Genomic DNA, 22,642 nt, shown 5'->3' on the forward strand with positions numbered 1-22,642 from the left:
GAAAAGAGTAAAACTAAATATCATTTAATGAAACCATCAGCTAAAGAACATTAGAATATGACTCTGTTTCTTTTCCTTTTTTTTTGGCGGTGCTACGATCGATGCAGGATGATATTGCATGAAATCTTTTAATGTATCTAATCGACTTGAATGTGTTTGATTGTTTGTGATTCGGCTAGACGTTCGTATGTTGTTTATCGTTTGTAGTTAAAGTAAGTTAATATTGATTGTGGCAATAGGGCTATGCGGAGAGACCCGTACCTAGTACATGTACACTTACGCTTTGCCCTGTGTAAGAATTAAAATATGTGTGAAATGTGATTCCATTCTTAATTAAATATAACTGACATCCCACCTTCTTCCATTTGAGTACTATTTTCTCCTATTGACGAACTATTTCCTTCTATTGGTCACCAAGAGTAAATGTCACCTATCGCAGTATTTTCTCGCATAATTTCTCCCTGATATTTCTGCGAGGCCGAACGCACATATGAATGACACCTGAGAGAGAATACTCCCAAAAATCGCAGAGTCGGAGCGGGAACATTTCTCTGCATTCGAAGCGTCTACAACACCTGGTAAACATTGAGATAAAGGTAAATCCAAGTAAATCTCTCTACAATAATAATCCGGAACGTTTTGGGATTCACGATTCAAACTCAAGTTTGGGCAGCGGTATAACCTCAAACCTATTAGACGCACACTTCGTGCTAGCATTGGTTTTAAATATAAGAATAATGCTCAATAGAGCCAATTGTATGAATAGCCAATTTCAATTACGCATTGTAATGATCACTAATAGAATGTAAGAAGAAAATAGCTCGTCTGTATGTGCCGTGTTCACCCTGATGGTTTAGAATCTAGAATAATTTATGCAAACATAGATTCATCTCCCAGCGATTCCTATAAAGTTTTTATTATTAGATTTTATAGATGCCATACTGCAACTAAGATGAGTCAACGAAGAATTCCTAATTATTTAATTTCATTCGATTTTTTCGTCTTGAACTGTACAAAATATGTACAACATTCCCGGTTACTTTTATTGAATCTTTTTTTCTAAATGGAACGGATCCCAATTACCCCCCTAAACAATAATTATCTCGACCGAATTCTAAATTAATTTTCAAATTGCACTAAGCTAAAGTTTTCGTGGTGCTTTTACACCGCATAAATTGGATTATAGTCAGAACCTTAACCACACAATATTAATATTCTGTATGATAGTGTGTGTACAAAGTAGCACTTTACAATTTAATTTTCGTTGCAATGCATATCGATATATACAAACGCACCAACGTTTCACTGTAATGAAATAGAAGTGCACCATAATATTCAACCCAGCGCTGCTGTGTTCGATTTTATTTTGCAAATTTTGCAGTCTAGGCTGCAGTGGCAGTGAGGTCCGTGTTGGTGACGCGACGTTGCTGTAGTTTGTTTGTAACAAAATGTCTTATATTTCGGTGTTCAAACAGATTTTATCATGGGGAATGGGGTGCATTTGCCAAGAAGAATTCGATTTCTTCGAATCGGTTCATGGTACATGTAGTAGGGTGTGTCGATTTCAATTATTTTTTTTAGTCATTCCGGGTTCCGCCCTACCGCGATTCACCCTCGCACTAGCAATAATAATCAGCAAAAATTTTTTTTTTCTAAGTCAATATAAGCTTGCACCGTCACTTTTTCAAAAATTTTCGAGCTACACGAGATAGCTGGATTATGGGTCCGAACCAAAAAAAATCTACAGATGCTTTTGCAAAGTTTTCACTCTGTACGGCATCTAGAGGGTCTACTAGAACATACAAAAATTAAAAAAAGTTAAAAAAATGTTTTACCGTCATTTTGGTATAGCATCAAGTTTCACCGAGGTGGAATTTTCAAGAATTTTGTAAGTGGAAAAGTTATCTCACCTGGGTGAATTTTTTTCAAGCTATTGTTGTGATAGCTCATTTTGTAGGTATTTCAATAGCGCATCCAGCAAACGTACAGTTTCGATAGGTAAATTTAAATATTTTTTGGTTTCACTGTTGGAAGGCCCAAAAATGGGGCATTTCTTTGGGTATTTTCGAAAACATAACAAATTGGCTTCTCTTAAAAAACGAAATCTTACTATTTTCAGCTTTTAAATGTGTTATTCATGAATAATATTTGAATTTCTGTCAAAATTTTTCATTTACTTGCTGTATTTAAAATGTTAATTGTCTCCATACTCGAAGAAATGCCCAATTTTTGGGCCTTCCAACAGCGAAACCAAACAATATTTAAATTTATCTATCTAAACTGTATGTTTGCTGGATGCGCTATTGAAATACCTACAAAATGAGCTATCACAACAATAGCTTGAAAAAAATTCACCCACGTGAGATGACTTTTCCACTTACAAAATTCTTGAAAATTCCACCTCGGTGAAACTTGATGCTATACCAAAATGACGGTAAAACATTTTTTTAACTTTTTTTAATTTTTGTATGTTCTAGTAGACCCTCTAGATGCCGTACAGAGTGAAAACTTTGCAAAAGCATCTGTAGATTTTTTTTGGTTCGGACCCATAATCCAGCTATCTCGTGTAGCTCGAAAATTTTTGAAAAAGTGACGGTGCAAGCTTATATTGACTTAGAAAAAAAAAAATTTTGCTGATTATTATTGCTAGTGCGAGGGTGAATCGCGGTAGGGCGGAACCCGGAATGACTAAAAAAAATAATTGAAATCGACACACCCTAACATGTAGTGGCAAATAAGTTGAGATATACAGTTTTTATTCCTTCAATTGAATGCACTAGCTGATCCACAAACAGACAGGGACACTCTGTGTAAGTTTTTCTTAGATTATTTGCTATACATATAGAGTCTATGGACCAACTGGTGAATTTAGCTGAAGTAAAGAACTGTAAAATTGAAAAGACTCTAGTGCCAGAAATTCATTTAATTTTTGCTGATAATTCGCTGCATACTTTCAATTGATTCCGCGTCTTTATTCATCAGTTTCGGCAGACAAAGAATAAATAAAATCAAAAAGAGCTTACGTCCTCATCCGCCCGTTTCTTTAAATTGAACAGTATAATTCTATCACAGCACTTGAACGTTAAAGTCCCGAGAATATTACAAACATTTCGCTTTATAGTAATAATATGCAGCAGATAATACATAAACTTATTTCAGCATCGTATTACCAACAATAATATAGCCAGTTCACTGACATTGATGTTGATGCAAAGGAAAACGATTTACTTTAACTATTATTCACAAAGTCAGCATTTTTATTATATACAATTTAAATTGTATTACATACAATTTTGTAATAAGTTTTGATTCTACCATATCCTAAGAAAGAATTTTTTTTTTCGTTTTGTTTTATTTATTTATGCGCTTGAGGTCTTAGAAACATTATTTCGTTGCACATTTTTTTTAAAATACACTCAATACGTCGTCGTGGTGCATAAAAGTAAATGTGGTGATTGTAGAGCAGCGTGTGCCTTTGATAAAATTGCTGTACCTTCAACGGTTCGGTACTTATATTCTTTATTGTTATGCACTCACTTACAATGGTAAACTTAAATGCACTTGAATCATATCGTTGTTTTATGCCGATGGTAAATGAATATAAAATGCTCAATGCACTTGCGAATACAATAAGAAAATTGGTATTCATAAAATGGTTTATTGGATGAGTGCTACAGTACTGTATAGATATCACCTCCATTCTAATTTTGAGTTGGCTAATATAGATGCAATACACAATTTATTAAAATTTATGATTTTCTTTGGTTGACCAGTTTCAGAGAAGCATGTAAAGAAGTTGCTATACAAATAAATTGAGATTGTAATGAGTTATTAAACTAATTTCTTGATTTTAGTTATTGAGAAACTGCAAGCATATCACAAAAAAATCAAAAAAATCTAGTACTTCACTTGTGTAAAATATCTCCTAGTGATATAAAATCTATCACAACATTTGTATCATACATTCCGGTATATAAAGGAACAGTAACCAGTCCTCATCGCTTATTTCTATTGTTATGTCGTCAGTAGCAGATGACCTTCCGTAACGTGTCTATAGGGTTGTTCGTCAATCAATGATCGATGATACACAAACTAACGTATAAAATCATTGGAGGCCGGTTTGTAGTGGCTTTAGTGAAATTGAGTAAGCTGCAGGACTGATCACTGGGTAAGAGCCCAAACGAAATCGTGGTGTCAGGGGTTCTTCTTTGAACATGCTACAAAATAGAACGTATTTATCGTTGAATCGTCAAATGTGTAAACTTGAAGTTGCTCTGTATTGTTGAAGTTCAACTGCTTAGAGTTGGAGTGAACAAACTCTCTGCTGTAATGGCACGACAGTCAGTGAATACACCTTGATACTGCCTACAAATGATGCTCCTTTCAGACTTTTGAGCCAAATTCTTCACAAAGAAATTGAGTTAGTTTTGCTCGACTTGATTCTACCCGGTCCACTGTAGGATTTTTCAACGAGGCAATTGTATGTGTGTGGAATGATTTCACACTGCAAACTACCGATTTTCTCCATAATATTTACGTGAGCCAAATGAACTAGTTTCTCAACTTGAGATTCTCAAGTGCTATGTTCCCAGAGCAATCATAAGACCATTATTGGTAATTAGGGATACATTTCGAATACTTTCAACGTTGCACCTATCACTTCTGTAAGTGTGCACTCTTAGTAGAAGTGTTTCTACAATTATTTCTATGAAAACGAGGTACGACAACCGGAAATGCATCTCATGCACTAACGATCTTTTTAATTACATTTCAATCAAACTTACCTTATATTACAAACTTATGACATGATGATGATACCGGTTCAAATGTACGAATATGTAAGTCTGTTACTTCAATTATTTCCTGGCATAATTGTAAGTAGGTACGACGTTGTAAAGAGAAGGCGTTGAATAATACAGAACAGACGTGTTCAATAAATTGCATAAGAAATTCGATTTTGTTTGTGTGAAATTGAAACAAATTTATTATTTTCATAATAATAATAATTCTAATTCTACTTTTCCTACTCCAAGTAATATCACAGCTTCAATACAATCGGCTTAAAAAATATCTCACTTTTGTACAACAAAAAAATTGTATCTACAGAACGGCTTAAAACAATAAAACCATCATGACTTCGAACAAGAGCTTAAATGAGGAAATAAGTGGCAATGTAGCGAATAAAATCGTGTCGGGTCAGAGATGTTATCCAATCCATCAATGTTCAATATGTTTTTGTCATTTTTAATTTGACCATAACTGAATGATACCTGGTAATCCGATAAAGGCGAACACAACAACAGCCAACAACAATAAGAAACAAGAACGGCGAACGATGTAAAATATAAAATTTTTGCTAATTAATGAGATGTTGTGTTCAGATCATAGACATTAACAATGTTACCTGATCCTTGAACGTGTCTTTTCGTAAGAATTCCATTGGCTCCAAATGCGAGTGGAATGTGTCGATGATTGTTAATGGTACGTTGAGTAAATATTCGATAATATAGCCCATCGTCACGTCATCGGGTAAGCCAATTTTATCGCCGATGTTTATAAATTTACCATTACCAGCTATCGGCATCATTTTCAATGCCAGTGCTCGACTGATGCAGAAACCAGCACCACCAGTTGCAAACACAAATGAGATTTTTTTATGCATCGATTTAGATTCGACCTGTAATGTAAGTGGATGGATTTATTTGCCGACGATGGAACATTCTGATTACAGCGAGTCTGAGTAGAAAATTTGTTTTGCGAATCAATCTTTTTGCTCAGCTCCGATGAGAATAACAATGTTTTTGTACAGAACGTTTTGTTGGGTTGAATGAAACAATAATTCGATATCATTCTGTTCGAATCAAATTAAACTTAGATAGCGAATTCAGTTATTCTAAATCAAATAATAAGAGACTTTTCTCTACAGGGACTATTTTCACACAAACCACATTCATGTTTGTTTTGATTTCATGGAATGTACTATGTCACCTACTCTCGATAGCGGTGGTAGAGTTAGGTAATTAACTTTCATGAATAAATTTTAATTCCCACCCAAAAAGTAATAGATTCTATATATTTATTAATGCTATGAGAGTCAAAACATCAGTCGCAGATGACCAACAGAGCCGAGCTACTTCGCAAGTGAGCTGGATATTAGTATAAATTCTTCATAAACATACTGCACATAACTAGTACAATTATATCGTCTAGAGTCACACGCGGTTAAAGATAGAACAAGAGGCTATCTACTAGATAGTTGCAGATTGGAGATTGTCGAGAGAGTTGTAGCTTGTCGATAGAGTTGCTCCTCGTCGAGAGAGTGACGGCTCGTCGAAAGTTTATATTTCTCCTGTCAGGGAAAAAACATTTTTATCAAAGGAAATTTTTTGGAAAGCAAGCGAAACATTCCCTGCCCGCCCACATGACTTCGAATATTATTGATAAAAAGATACAGCCAGACTTCCAAAATAATATAATTTAAATGATGCCAATACAAACAAAATCAATATTAGTTCACATGAATGAAAGCAAATTGTATTTTATTATTCATCGAATGTAAAGACGATGGATATATCTTATTTAACAGAGCGTCTCGTCTTATAAAACGTAATTTTTGCTTAAACAATGCAAAGCACTGATTCGAAATTAACACGAATCAATATAGACAAAATATACTCAGCCATACACAGACTGAAAACTTGCTATTCAAAGGTGGAACATTATACCGTCTAGACGTCGAACTTCTTTCATACAAAAAAAGATCGAACTTATTTTACGATTAGAGACAAATTTCCATCGAAATGTCGGATAAAGGGAGTGAGGGTTCTAAATGAAAATTATCTCGATTTTCTTGTGGCGTATTATTCCGCACATAATGTTCGTGTTTGTGTTTGTATATTATATATGCTGACAATGTGGTTCACAAACTGTTGAAAATTTGCGATTAAAAATTAATGAGAATCTGGATTTTGATTGATTACTCATGAAAATTTCAAGGGCCTAAATTTTACATTAGATTTACGCAATCTGAGTAGGTGTCAAATAAAATGAACTTCTGCGTAGGTGGAAGACAAAATCAAGTGTAATTTTACTTACATTATCAATGAAAATTTCCAAAGGTGATGCTATACTCGGCTTCCCCAAATACCAGTCGACTGTGGGACTGTAATCTTTTAATAGATCCAACAATTTGTGTACGTTAACATAGTTGTCGTCATCAAAATGGCAAAACCATCTGCAATGAAAAAATGATACTTTTGTTACTCATGTCTAGTCATGCCACATTTTCATTAAAATGAGTGCACTATCGCACAAGCTGTTGAAAAAGAAACTGAAATTTAATATGAACTATAAATCTGACAACAAGAGCAGAGAACAAAAAAATATGAAAAAATATTTTCCAACTCAACAGACAAGATAATATCCGGCTTCTCAAGGAGCTATCACAAAAAGGGAGAGCAAAAAATCATAATCCTTTTATTTTCCTCGACAGGCAAAGTCAAAAGAAATTGAACATAGTTTCGATTTGAACATGTGCATGCAAATTTTATATAATCTTCCTCGCAGCGATTTTATTTTATTATAAAGTTATTCTGGATATTCGTTCCAGTCGTTTTTTTCCTCTTCTTCCCTTTCGTACATTCAATGTGTTCGGTGGTATAATGTTTGGTATAATTTTACATTTGCATTCGATGTCAAAATTGAAATTCGTTGAAAAGTTATTCAGAAAATGGTCAAAATCTTGCAATTTAAAAACCATTGAAATCGATAGAATTCGTTATGCACAGACTAGTGGTAATATTAAAAGGTACAGATCAGAAATGCTCCATAAAAAAGGACAGACTGAAATCGGCTGCTACGCCAGCTTATGGATCACGATTTCTGTCTGTCCATTAGTTCTTTTTGTCTTGCCTGCCGTTCTTGTGATGTCGTCACCTCATCTTTCCAGTGGATGTCCAAGCTGCCATTTTATAGGTTGCAGCCATCGTAATGGATTTGCTATGATCATTCATGCAAAATTGTCTGCACAATCCACTTTCGCCATATACAACTTCCTTCATTATCTTCAATCTTTTCTACTCTCACTCTCCCTGCTTTTTACCTCTTAATGAGCAATTCATTTTTTTTTACAAAACTGGGATGTAAGACATAAATTTTCATATAAAAAATTTCTTTATCAAAGCTAGAGCGTAAATTCACTACAGAGTACGCATTTAAATGCTAACAAGTGCTGCAGATTGGTACTTGAATGATTAAAAGTACACTTTCCATTCGTCAGACATACAAGGACTGTAAAAGACCACTTATCATTAATAAAAATCTAACTGCAAGAGTCATATGAAAGCTTGATACTAACTTCACTTTATATTTCAGAGGGATTTACCTACAATATTTCACTTACGATAACTCTCCCTTATTGGTTTCTCAGCAATAATAGTTCCATTAAGTGTTATCGGAAATTAGTTTTACCGAAAAAACGAATCAATTATGAGTGTGTGAACATACTCGCTACTCGGGCGTAATGGTTCGTCGAGTGACATAATATACGAACTAAAACCCATAACACGTTTATTTTATCAGCAAAGTATCACTTCGTGTACAGAACGAACTTTTATTGTGGGGTTGACAAACAATGTCTGAATATCAAGGAATTTAATTGGAAATCTGTACGGCTGGTAGAAGGATGTTAACTTATCGTATGATGTGAATATAATTTAATTACCAGAAACAGTTCACATGGATCACATGGGTGAAATGTAAAGAGACCAATAAACCTGAGAACATTTAAAATTTATTGATTTAGAAGTCATAAATATTACTGGGAAATGACGATCGTAAATTTGAATTGCATGGTATTGATTCTGGAGATATTATTGTGGTGGTGGATTTTTACTTCATGTAGTAATTCGACCGAAAACTTTTTTTATGACATGAAGAGACGGTGTCAAAAATGTTTATCTTAACCAAATAAACCTTTGACAGCCAGCAAGTATATCAGAAGTTTTACTAACAGTAAAATACTGTCGCAACTATTACTAAATTAATTTGAATAAGTGTTTTCAAGAGATTGATTTCAAAACTTTTACTTCTTTTTTATGAACATATGCTTTGCTATAAAAGACCGCATTAGCCAAAGCTTTTTGAATCCGTTATCGATATCAGATGATAGTCGATGGTAACGGATTAAATAAGGAAGATAGCCAAATAACCCAAATATTTTTACATGCTTTTGTTTTCCCTAGGGTCGAAAGTATTACACACCCAGGGAAAACAAGAAATTTGGTTTAGATTTCAAAAGCATGTAATAGTATTTTACATAACGAGGGATAAAAAGATGAGAAGTAGAGTTTTCTTGTGTTTATTGTCCTCGGCTTCCCCTCGGATCAACAATATTCACACTAGAACTCTACTTTTCATCTATTTATCCCTTATTATGTAAATAGCTATTTCTACCTCTTTCACATTTAAAATCATAAATTAGTTTTAGAGGAATTTAATGGCAACGTTTATAGATTGTAATTAAAAAAATATTTTTCCAGAAAAGTAGTTCAAAAGGTCTGACTTTCAGTCCAGTACGATGTTCAGTGTATTATTGGATTTGTTGTTAGGAAGCATTCGTATCATACAACGCAAAGAAAACTTCGATGATGAGAAAATTTGGTAAAGTGGTTCAAAAGATAGCTTTTATCAAATCTATTACTTCTTTTAATAGATTAAAAAAAATTGATGAAAAATCGTTTACTTCAAATGTGTTAACATAATTTTGCAATATATGACCTCGCAAATGAAAGACCAGCGCTATTTTTGTCGGCGGTATCGATAACGGATGAAGTAAAAGGTCTACAGAAACACAAGATTTAAATTTCGCTGTTTTAGTTTTACCTTTAAACAAAAATTGAAAGCCGACATGCCAACGTCGACGAGTTGAAGTGATATGCTATGATATCGTAGAGGGCTTCGTGTAGCCAGCCCATTGTTTTATGTTTTATTATTATTTCATAGAAGAATTTCAAGTATTGCCGATGGCGATAATGAACACAAAAAACCGTTCAGAAAAAAAAGATTTTACTTTCAGCAAAAATTAAATACTCGTATTAATCCTAAGATACGAGCCACCTACATGTAATTGTCTTCAAGAGTCGTCTCCGTGTAGATAGTGTTTCTTAACAAGAAATTTGCTTATTTGCTCTGCAAATAAACATGAAACTCAGCTCTGTGGCATTCTAATAAATGGATCGATTCACAATTATGTTCAACTTACATTTAATGTCAATGGAAGATTGAATGCTTGTGTTCACCATCCCACTACGTATGAACCAAACATCATCAATACCTTTCGCAAAAATTAATTTATAGCAAGAAATAGTTACTTAAGCAAATTAATGTGATATAAATGTTGAACACCCATAATTTATCAGTTCTTAAAACTGTCCATGGTTGGTTAAAATTAATTTTATTGAAGTTATAAATTTGCATATACGACTCTATCTGCATACAGTGCTGTGTTTCTTTTTCCATATGAAATGCAAATTTTATAGCGGCTCTACAGACTCCATGCAAATTGTAATATATGAGGTTGTTCTCGACTAGAGACTGGCATTAAAAAGAAGAGAAAAAAAATTAAATATTTTAAGGCTTTCTATTTCATAAAACGAATAATACAATCGCCATTTATTTTATAGTGCGACGCCTGACAAGGATTGGCGAGTGTTAATAAATTGTACATTTTAATCTGTAGCAGTGGTTTCAGCAAAAATCACCATCATTTGTAGTTATGGGTCCAATGCGTGAAAGATAAATGTGAAAAATATTTTATAAATCCAATAGGTGTGCTAACACAAACTGCCATAAACTATATATATAGATGTGTGACCTGTCCCTGCTCCGATCATTCAATGGACAATATTTAAATTCGAAAATGCACACACATCGCATACGTACATTTATATACAATATAAATGCCTGGATAGGATGCTGTTAAAATATTTAAAATAACTGTGTGCTGTTAAATGGACCAATTTATGGTTGTTGTTATTCAGAGTTCAATTTTTTGATTCCGGTTATGTTCAATGTTCAAATGCACACCGTGTAACAGTCGTATGATAATACCATAGCATATAGGCATTATGCATACAAAGCACATGCACAAGTACAAATTTGTTGAATTTAAATTATTCTATTTAAATTATGTGCTTTCCATTGGTTAACAGGTAGCGTATACATGGCGCGTTTGCTTCTTATATTCTTGTGCCGACGAATGAAAGTTTACACTACTCATGTTTACTTATATGAAAGCAGTACGAACTAATTTCCGACCATAGTTTTAGAAAGGACAATACTAATCATTTTACTCGTGGTTACAAACAGACGCAACTGTTTTCACTTCAGGTGCAAACAAATGTAAAGAAATGCATTTTCTAAAATCAAAAGGAACTTAATCTTTTAGAATGGAGCTGAGGTTGTGAGATGTGATACAATGACAAAACAAGCGATGACCCACAACAAATGTGGCCTTACAGTAGTAGAAGGGTTATGCAGTTGAAGCAAAAGATTGAACTGAATCTTTTAGAATGAAACTGAGATTGTGAGATGTGAGACAACGACGAAAAAAAGAAGTGTGTAGTAGAACGGTTAAACAATTGAAGTAAAAGATTTTAATAAGAAGATTTAATAAAAAATCTGAAGATGAAAAATAAAGATCAACAGCACGATTTGGAGAAAAGTGTTTTATATGTTGTGTTCAAAAAGTACCTTTTTAACTAAAAGATTTTGCATTAAACACCAGTGCGTTTTTAAAAGACTAAACGTTAATAACATCGTGCAACAGTATGTCACTACATCAAAACCGTCTTCGAGACTTTCTTTGACTATAAAACTTATCGAAAAATTTATTATTTCTGAAACTGTGAGAACACCACATCGATGGAAAATTGGTAATCGGACGTAACTCATTTACAGTTAGCTTTCTGCTATTGATATATTTTTTGTCTGTATATAGATGCATATACAACAAAAGCGTGACTTACGTCCTATTACCACTTTTCCATCGACATCTTTCATTGCATCGAACGCCACCTCTACATGGAAAATTCTTTGATTTCTTAATGCTTTGGATGATAAAAATCAGCGGAAACCCATGCTCTTCGTGCCAGGTAGGGTAAGATTATGGTGTAGGCTTCAAATTCTATGACCTTGTCAGGAACGAGGTGTCTTCTACATTAACCTGCTCTTAAAAGGCGCATTAGTCACCTCATTTTTGAAATAAACCAAAAAAAAAATATTTGAAAAATATTGAAAATGATTTATGAACACTATAGAAAGTCACTGTATGTCACATCCATTCAAATCAATTTTGTGTTTTTTTTTTAAGAAAGACGTATTGCCTTCAATACAAAAATTCCCCGAAAAAAATCTGTTCCTATGTTAATTCTTTTTAACACCTCATTATTCATCTAATAACCGGCCATTATGTTTCGAATATTTTTTTTTTCAATTTCAAAAATAACAATCCAATCAAATTTATTAACCATATAAAACCGAGCCATAATCTTAATTAATAATCTTGGCATGATTCAATCTGAGTTCGTAATGAGAGGATTGAAAAACTACGGGGAAAAAACGAAATATAAAATTTAAAATAATATCTTTGTTACATAAAATTAAGCTTAAAAGTAGCAAGTAATGGTCAGTAATGACGGAACACATTCAAAGTGTAATGTTTTAATGTTAAAGAAGAAAAAAATTAATCAATGGAAAACGAAAATTTTGATTTGTTGTTAACGAACGACAGGAAGAATGGGCGGTTGTTACCTTATTAATATTCTTTGTATGAAATCGAGGTCTAATTTTCTAATTATCTGAGTCAAGTAATTTTTTTAGTGTTTTTAAATAAAGGATCAGAGAACGTAATAACAAATTCTTATGCGTCGTTCGAATTAAATTGGAAAGGTGTTTAGTTCCTTTATGTTCGTCGTGGAGAAATGCGAGCAGAAATGAAGAGAACATTTTTTAAAACAGTTTCTTGCTATGTGCATCTTTGCCATAGACAGATTCTTCAGTAATACGTACCAATAACAGTGCTTTCTGAGGCTCAATTAATATTGTTCATGTTCACGTCCACTATTATTACAATATTGAAGACTCAAATATCCCGCAAAATTACAATTTTAGAAAATCGTAGTAGAGATCACGTAGTATTGGGATAGCTTGGGTACATTCCACTTCCAAACGAATATAAGAAGAAAGTGCTCCGGGTTGAATTTTCAAATCACTACGGATTTTTGATAAAGCACATGTTGAAGGGGAGTAATGGATACATGAACTGAACTGTAACAGTGTAGTCAAATAGACTTAAAGTCTTTCACTCTTAAGGTGTCCGCAATTTCTTTTTTTTAAAGAAAACAGATCCAATAGAACCTTGAGTTTGAATCGCCTACGTTATAATTCAACCGGAAGTTGTAATAAGCATCCCATCAAGCTGACCACTTCTTCTCTTATTTTCTGTTTGTAAATTTAATTCCTTAATCAATACATTTTGTTACGGATGTAAAAAAACGCAACAATTGTATCACACCGCAGAGACTCTATTCCAAATATAAATTCGATCGACTTATGATACATTTTATAAATAGGTAACAGCTCTATATAAAGAAAATCCGACCAATCTTCACGCAGTTAGAAGTACCTGCGTGCTTTATATATCTCCTTTTGTGCCCCCATATAAAGAATTATAATTGGTTATAAAGTAATTATTTCGAATACAATTGAGTTTACAGATAAGTGGATACCACAATGGCTTTATTATGGATCCGAAAAAAATAAAATTTGATTTTCAATGGGAACAATAACATAATAAAATTTATATCTGGGAATTATACATTTCTAATATTGATATTTGAATGGAACAAATGCAAAGTTGTTGAGCGGTAGTGTATGTACAACAGGTACTTTTTATAAATAACATAAAATTGTATAAACACCAGCGAACTCATACGGCCTACGTATATAACCCTTCTTTCAAAGATACATCGGATTGTGAATCTTGAGATAGATACGGAAAGATTGAGTCTATTGAACTCTTTGTTACATATTCATGTTGACTGTAACTCTTTTTTTTCTCTTACTTTGCGTTGATTTTTTTCTCTTACATTTTCTTCTAATGCGGCTTCCTGTTGATTATATGTAGCATACGATTTAATTTAAAAAGTTATGGCAATTATTCTCAAGTTAATTTCATTTTATAATGATCGGTTGTTATGTGGAGTTGATTGTATTATATGTAAATTTGATTATAGAGTGGTATGTAAATTGGATGCTAGTTATTTATACCTGGAAATACATCTGTTTTTAGTGACTATTATTGAATGTAATTCTGTGTGGGTTACACTATGATTGCCGTGAAGAATTTATGCTGGCGTGGATAGATGAACTGTGACTTTCGAAAGGGGAACACATTGAAATGTTGTTGGAAAAACATTGTCTAATTTATCTGCACCGGTGCATTCTTATCATTTGCCAATTGTTGGAAATTGAACCAACAGGCTTAAAATATAATTTTCCTAAAAATAAGGTAAATAGAGGCGAAACTTTAACTTAATTTTTTTTTAGTAAAATGCCTCACAATGGCACAAGTGATGGAAATGAATTCTTGTGTGTTTACTGATCTCGGCTTCGCCTCGTACTGGTAAACTTCACACAAACGAAGTTCTATGTTGTTGTCTCATTTTCGATTATGCGATACTATGTAGTACACTCTTGTCACTATCAGTCTCGGCAAGCCTCGACTTCTTCGTGACAATTGTGTAATATAGTGGGACACGTTGAAATAGTCATCCCTTGTCAAAATCGACTGCTCTTGCCTGGATGATTTTACTCTGCCATGTTCTGTGTTGTGTTTTATAAGGGAAAATTCAGTGTTGTAAGAATTTTCGGTGGGTCACGTCTGACGTCGCTGAAAAAAATGTCGCTCAGTGGACCACAGTTTGGTTTTCAGAAACGCCTAGTCATCTGTTATCGACGGAGGCGACTAAAATACACGATGATTTCTGGGTGTGTTCTTATGTAACAAAACGTATATAGAAACGAATGAAGTAAAAGACTGTGGATCAAACGTCTGAAAATATTTCAAGCAACAGAAGTAGCAGATTCATTAATTTTTACCTGTTTTCATAATAATGCAATTAAATTTTAAACTATAGGAACCTAAGTTGCACATTTAAGCAAACAAATTGACGTCAAATATTCTACAAAAAGTTTGTAAATATTATTTAAAAGCTCAACAATTGACAGTTGGGTTTGAAACAATATTCTCCATTTATCAAAGTCTATCCAATAATAGTTCTTAAACGCCAATAAAACACCTGAGCACATTATATCATGGCCCTACGTTAGTGAAGGGCCGTGACGCAAGTCCGTTCACACTGAAAAATTTGACAAAAAATTTTCCGCAGGACTGAGGAACATATATACACGAACTTTTTGACTTTTCCCCCTTTGCTCCTACTACCCCCAAAGTATTTTATTCGCAATCTGGGCGTCCATACGAGTTCAACGAGCTATCACACGCCTCATAAGGTTAAGATTTGGCCGAGATATTACGTTTCAAAACTTGGAAATTTGCAGAAATTTGTATGAAGAAATTAATTTTCATACATTTTGAAATTGATGAATTTTACCAACCTTTGTTACTTTGTTACTTTGTTACAACGAAACTTTTGAATTTACCGGTGAATTTGGCTGAAATTTTCAGGGTATGTTAAGGACGTAATTCTAAGAAACTAATTTGAAGGAATTTTTATAAAAGCTTATAATTTCGGAGCTATGAGCGTGTTAACCTATTGAGCTATGGGACCTATAACTCGGAAAATATGGCAGATAGAAAGTTCGTTTAAAAGACAAATTTATAGAGTTTCAGATTTCATTTGACACGTGTTTCATGGTTTTCCTAAAAAGTCGTCTATTTGGGAGCTATGAGCGTTTTAAGTGCGAGCTATGTCAGCCATAACTTGGAAAATACTGCAGATAGATACCTCGTGTAAAAGACAAAGTTATAGAGTTTTAGATTCTAGTCGATACGTGTTTCATGGTTTTCCTAAAAAGTCGCGTATTTGGGATCTATGAGCGTTTTAAGTGCGAGCTATGTCATCCATAACTCGGAAAATACTGCAGATAGAAACCTCGTGTAAAAGACAAAGTTATAGAGTTTTAGATTCTAGTCGATACGTGTTTCATGGTTTTCCTAAAAAGTCGTCTATTTGGGAGGTATGAGCGTTTTAAGTGCGAGCTATGTCAGCCATAACTCGGAAAATACTGCAGATAGAAACCTCGTGTAAAAGACAAAGTTATAGAGTTTTAGATTCTAGTCGATACGTGTTTCATGGTTTTCCTAAAAAGTCGACTATTTGGGAGGTATGAGCGTTTTAAGTGCGAGCTATGTCAGCCATAACTCGGAAAATACTGCAGATAGAAACCTCGTGTAAAAGACAAAGTTATAGAGTTTTAGATTCTAGTCGATACGTGTTTCATGGTTTTCCTAAAAAGTCGACTATTTAGGAGCTATGAGCGTTTTAAGTGCGTCAAATTTTCGATTTTCGTCAAATTTTCTATTTTTATCAAAGAGATCAAAGAGAAAGTTATACAATTATGTAAGAAGAATATTTTCGTTCAAACTGCACAATATGATTGTCTATTATCTGCGACCAAATTCTAAAAAAGCACAACTTACAAAAGAGCTGATATCGCCCAAAACCACTTACAGTGGAGGTGTGACGCAAGTCCTGTTATCCACTTACAAAAGAACTGATATCGGTGTAGGTGACGCTTACAGGTTCGACACGCAAAAAGGTATGCGTCACAAATGGCAGCTGCTGATGAGGAAAGTACGCGAAAGTTTTATCAACAAAAATTTACCAGAAAAATTTTAGGAAGAAAATTGTAATAAAAAAGTTTGCGTCACAAGTGGCAGATGTTGAGGAAGGAAAATTTTAAAAATTGTGAAATATATTCCTAAAAATGGAATTCAAACGGAAGAAAGCCGAATCATCTGCCACTTTTTGACGCAAACTTTTTTATTATAATTTTCTTCCTAAAATTTTTCTGGTAAATTTTTGTTGAAAAAACTTTCGCGTACTTTCCTCATCAGCTGCCATTTGTGACGCATACCTTTTTGCGTGTCGAACCTGTAAGCGTCACCTACACCGATATCAGTTCTTTTGTAAGTGGATAACAGGACTTGCGTCACACCTCCACTGTAAGTGGTTTTGGGCGATTTAACTATTCAGAAATAGAACTCATACAACGTACCTAAATATAACCTAAGGATAAATATCAATTATGTAAATTAAAATCCACTGTAAATGTTATCTCTCCACTGACAAATTATGCTATCGAGGGAATTTATGGTATGTGTGTAAAATACGTTTTTCATATAAATAATTTTACGTTTAACTAGTTTTGTATGTATGTCTATACGGTTGCAACTGTTCAATTAGTAATTTGCAAAACATTGGTGCAGGTAGGCAGAACTACAGAATGTCTTGATCATTCATCAGAAACTAGCATAGAAAATGTTACAGTAATTGGGTAATTTGTAATAGCTTTCCTGGTACGGGTATTCAGATTAATTTTCAGTCGCGCATCCGTAGGTTTTAGAGCAAATATGTCATTATCATGAATCTTTGTCATGAATGGGATTTTGTTTGTTTTTTCAGTGACATTTTTGAAGAGAAATGATTTTCTCTGACAATTTTTTTTATTATTATTTGCGAGTAAAGTAAAAATGTCAATCCATAAAAATGTGGAGGTATGCCCACGATTTATCATGTGATGATGACATGTGTGGATTTTATTTAACGTAAAATTCCATTGTTGAAATTTCATTTTTTATTAAATCCATTGAGATGAAAATGTAGATTTTTAAATGAATCGAAATGTCATGAATATGTGAGTATAATTTGCGTATCGCAAGCGCAATTTATGACTTTACCAAACTTACAGTATCGAAAACACTAGGAAATTAGAGACCGATAGTAAATTATGTTTTGTTTAAAATATTTTTTTCGCCACGCTTAAACAATTGAAGTAAAAGATTTCATGCAGAAAATACTTAGATCAGATAATGTAGGTAATAGATTCGGTGACTATGATTAGCATAATGAAATGTTTTCGGCAAGAAACCGAATCGCACAAAAATACTTTGTTACACATCTGTCCTATAAGTACTAGACCAACGACTCTTTCATTTCAAATATAATTTTGGACGGTTGTAAAATGTCTGAGTACTGGACAGTCGGCCCAGTTCGATCCCCGGGTAAAGCTGCTTCACGTTTTCTTTTCAAATTTAATAATAACACATTGGCGGATAGCATCTAACACTTACACTCCGATCCTGTTATAGGTATCTGATTAGTTTGACTCTCTATACGCCACTTTTCACAGACAAACAGTTGTACAACGAAAATGTAAATGAGACGAACAATCCCAGAATAAAAACGTTCATTCGTACCCTAATTTAAAAACGACATCATTATTCCTCAATGGATTTAACATTTTAATTTCATTCCCAGCAATTTCATTGTTTGCAATTAACTGAACTTTTAATCGACAAACAATTTCATTTGTTTTTAGAATTTTACCTGGAGGTGGATCATTTAGCTTTTGCGTAGATATGAATTGACCATAGAGGGTTGAAAATTTACAATTCATAAATTACGAACATAAAACGTTAAAGCGAGATGTTAAAGCGAGAATTTATTCGTTTCGTTCTTTTTATACATATTCAATTCTCCTATTCGTATTATATATAGAATCTCCATAATCCCATGGAATATTAAACAGTAACATTAAACATCAAAGGAATAATCACGGATAAGCAGACATCAAATGCCAAAGGTGTTTCGTTATTTCTCTCATTTTTTATATCGATTTTTTCTAAACGAGTTAATGAACTTCTATTCTATAAACAAATGAATTTTATCGCCCAACATTTCCATAAAATAATTAATAAAATTTGAGACAAAAGCCATGGATTACGTAGAAAAACATAAAGAATAAAATTGAACATCATAGAATTTGCATCACAAGACACACGGGCTTTCATATTTATATAGAAATTTCTAAATTATGCGTACATAAGTTACCTCATTCACATATTACCTTTTTTTTTAATTTGAATTTTATTTAAATATTGACGAATATTTTGGAAACCTAATATTTTATGGATGACTCAGATGTGGTAAGAGGTGTTAATTCTTGTTAATTATGCCTATTATCTCGTTATGAATAAGTTAATTTAAAAGTTATTGATGGTGTTGTGATTGGATCCCGAGTCCAATATTATTTTAATTTTTTTTTTCTGTTAAATTCTACCTTTTATCCGAGAAAAAAAGAAAAATAATTCAACTCACTTTTTACCACTTTCCAAAAAGGTGTCATATTCAACGGACATTTTACAGCAAAGTGCTTTACGGAAGTGTCCCATAGAACAGTTTGTATTTACCAAATGACCATCTGAAAAAGCAGAAAAAACACACATTTTGAATAAATTAAAATGAGAAATTATTAATTTTCAAATATTTATTTACGCTTTGAATGGGTTTGAGGATAGGTAAACGGAGTTTCGACTTTAGAATATTTAAAAGAAATGGTAATTGGATATGACATTTATTATGGACATAAAATATCTCATTGAAACAGTGGAAGACAGACTAGTTTCGTTGGATTGTCTTTCTTTTCATTTTCATTCTAAAATTCTTGCTTATATTTTTAGTCCGTTGCAATGTAGAGAGAAGAAAATCGAATAATGTCTTGGTTATATTCCTACTACCAAGTAGCATATTATAGAATATTTGAACAAACTTTATAACTTTAGATTTGAAAACTAAAGAAGAAGTTTTTAGCGATTGATTCTCTAAGTATTTACATAACCATAAATGCAGCAATAAGAGAAGTCTTAAGGCATATATCATTAGTTGCTGCAGAACTATAAGTAAATAGCATCCCAAGAAATTTATTATTATACTTTTCGTTAGAATTTTGCCAGAGGGAAACATCTCGAGTAAATGTTGTCATAGGGTGCAATTAATGTCGAACGAATACAGTTCAATGTAGAAATGAAGTACCGAATTTCTTTCCCAATTAATTTATGGCATATATGATGGCTCACATTAATTGAGATGCCCGCCTGAAAAAATCAGAAACCTAAGTTGTTCTTCTACTGATCGCAAAATATTAAATATCAGGGAGTTACGGATAATTTTAAGTTTTTTGATTCAATAAGTGAAGGAAAATCGATCCATCATAAGATGACAAACCAAGGGGTAATCACTGATTTACTAGCTCAGTAAATCACGGTAAATCACAGTAAATCACAGTAAATCAAGTAAATCAAAAATGAAGTTTCTACTAAATTTGAATCTATTTACTTCAATTTGTATTAGTTCATGAAATTTATCCTATATGTTTACGGCCACGATACTTCGAAATGTAATCCAGTGACAATTAAAAATTTTTCAAAAATTTTTCAAAATTTTTTGTGATTTACCGTGATTTACTTGATTTACTGATTTATTAGTGATTACCCCCTTGTGACAAACATTCACAAAAAATCGATCAATCATAGGTTACACATTTGTCGCGCAGTTTTTTTTACATTTTCCTGAATGTCGCAGCAAAATACAGCCAAAGCAATATTCAACATTTTTGATAATAGAACGAATATTTTGAATTAATTACGTCATTTCCAGCGACTCCGCAAAAATTTGAGAAACTAAAAAATGAACTTCGAATGCCCACTTTCTCTGGAAATAAACAGAAATGAAGGCACCATTTTCCTAGTACTTCTTTTTTAGGACTTCATTTTGCGGTGAAACAACTTCACTCTGGTGAAATGTCATAGCAGTGAAGTTGGCACACACAAAAATAGAGCGCTGACATTAGGAATTTTATGACGAAATGTACTAGAAATGTAACAGAACACAATTTCAAACTATATACCGATCTGATCTCCCGCAGGAAATCGTTCCTAGCTAAGACGACAGTATTTCGTTTTCATAACGTACACCCAGATTCATCCATCAGTTCCCACCATCCTACAGCACTCAATCACTCAACAAAATGAACAGCACAAAAAAGAAATAATTTAATGTGTTCAATCAGCTTTACAAATCTAACAACCAGGCAATAATACAATGCCATGGACTAAATTTCCTTGATAACTCCAATGACAAGAATAACAACCCATTTTCGATGAAATATTTATTATGTGAGCACCGTATTATACGGTCGTATAATGAAATACGAAGAGTGTCAATCATTCAACTTAACGATGAAACCAATCTTTAAATTAAATCAAAACCAAAAAAAAACTAATTTCCGAATATATTTCGTTTCTGGTAAATTATTCGACGACCATTTATCGATTATAATTAACAGCCAATAGATGAAACCACAAAAAAAAGAAGAGAAACGAAAAGAAAAAAGATTCTTTTAACTACTTTCGAATCATCATAAAAATAATTTTTATGACTCGGCTGAAAAATCTAATTAAAGATTTCGAGATGATAAAAATTTTGAGATGTAAATTTGGCGGTGATTTTTTAGTTACCGTAAAAAGGTCATTTATGGGAATGTGTGGCCATTAATACAGAACTGCCAATTAATTTCGAAATTCAGTGCACCTTTGCTACTACCGAAATGGAATGCAAAAAAAAAAATTGTTTTAATAAAACTCAAAAAACAGCGAAAGAGACAGAACGACAAGCAGAACAAAACCGATTCTGATGACCATTGAAGGTTCCAAAAGGTGTTTTATTTCGGCTTATTCAAAATGTGTTGAATTCTCTTTTTTCATTCTTCTGATGATATTTACATCGAATGGATGAAATTCCTTCTAATGATGTCGAATTCTTTGGATAATCATGTAGATGTTTTGAATAACATGCATTCTATGGGGAAAATCAATGATCGCATGGGGTATAGACGATCCGATGGTTGTTATTCGAATTGGTTTAGATGATTTTCTAAAATTAATAACTAAAAGTGTTATCGTAAAGCGACAAATGACTCTTGATATTTTTGATTTCAATTTCAATTAATTTCAATAAATGGGGAATTTCATGACCCGTCCCGTGATGAACGAAATTTTGGTTTGACATAGTTCGAAATATATAGGACTTTTTTAAGTACTCATCTGCTACTGGACTGAAACTCAGGAGAATTCATAGTTCTCTAAGAAAAGTTTAATAGATTTCGAGTTATTTGTTCTGAAGTTTCTTTAGTGATGGGACAGGACATGTCATTGCTTCATATCAAAGAGCAGCGGTAATATCAAAACTCTTACTCTTAATAAGGAAGGGACGAATCGATTTTTTTCACGATTTTTTGTCACAGATCAGCAGAAACACGAAAAATAAGAAACTCGTATATCGGGCATTCTCAAAATATTGTCTCATTTAAAAGATTTTACAAAAAGAAAATCTATGAAAATAGCACTTCCCACTCAATTTCACACCCAAATCACATCCACTCTGAACTTAGTCAAATATGCTTTAACGAAGAAAATTGTCGTTAAAGTCGTTAATCGTAACCATCGTAACATGAGTATTGTTTTTGAAACGTCAAATCACCAACACAAAAATTTAGTGTC

General features: G+C 33.0%; 1 protein-coding gene across 2 annotated transcripts in view; it reads right to left on the reverse strand.

Annotated features, from left to right (window-relative positions):
* Positions 1-3,915: 3,915 nt before the first annotated feature.
* LOC119080342 (fringe glycosyltransferase-like) overlaps positions 3,916-22,642 on the reverse strand; it is a 30,537-nt gene continuing 11,810 nt past the window's right edge. Inside the window, exons 4-9 of one of the 2 annotated variants that reach the window (XM_037188638.1) lie at positions 19,404-19,506; positions 7,096-7,234; positions 5,405-5,677; positions 5,105-5,270; positions 4,319-4,324; positions 3,916-3,925 (exon numbers count right to left, since the gene is read on the reverse strand). In XM_037188638.1, the coding sequence (XP_037044533.1) occupies positions 5,130-5,270; positions 5,405-5,677; positions 7,096-7,234; positions 19,404-19,506 (656 nt within the window). In that variant the 3' untranslated portion in view covers positions 3,916-3,925; positions 4,319-4,324; positions 5,105-5,129. Of the gene's footprint in view, positions 3,926-4,318; positions 4,325-4,955; positions 5,271-5,404; positions 5,678-7,095; positions 7,235-19,403; positions 19,507-22,642 lie in introns of those variants that run through there. The other variant, XM_037188639.1, reaches the window with a different exon arrangement.

Source organism: Bradysia coprophila, unplaced genomic scaffold (assembly GCF_014529535.1).
Source record: "Bradysia coprophila strain Holo2 unplaced genomic scaffold, BU_Bcop_v1 contig_350, whole genome shotgun sequence".
NCBI classification, from domain to species: domain Eukaryota; kingdom Metazoa; phylum Arthropoda; class Insecta; order Diptera; family Sciaridae; genus Bradysia; species Bradysia coprophila.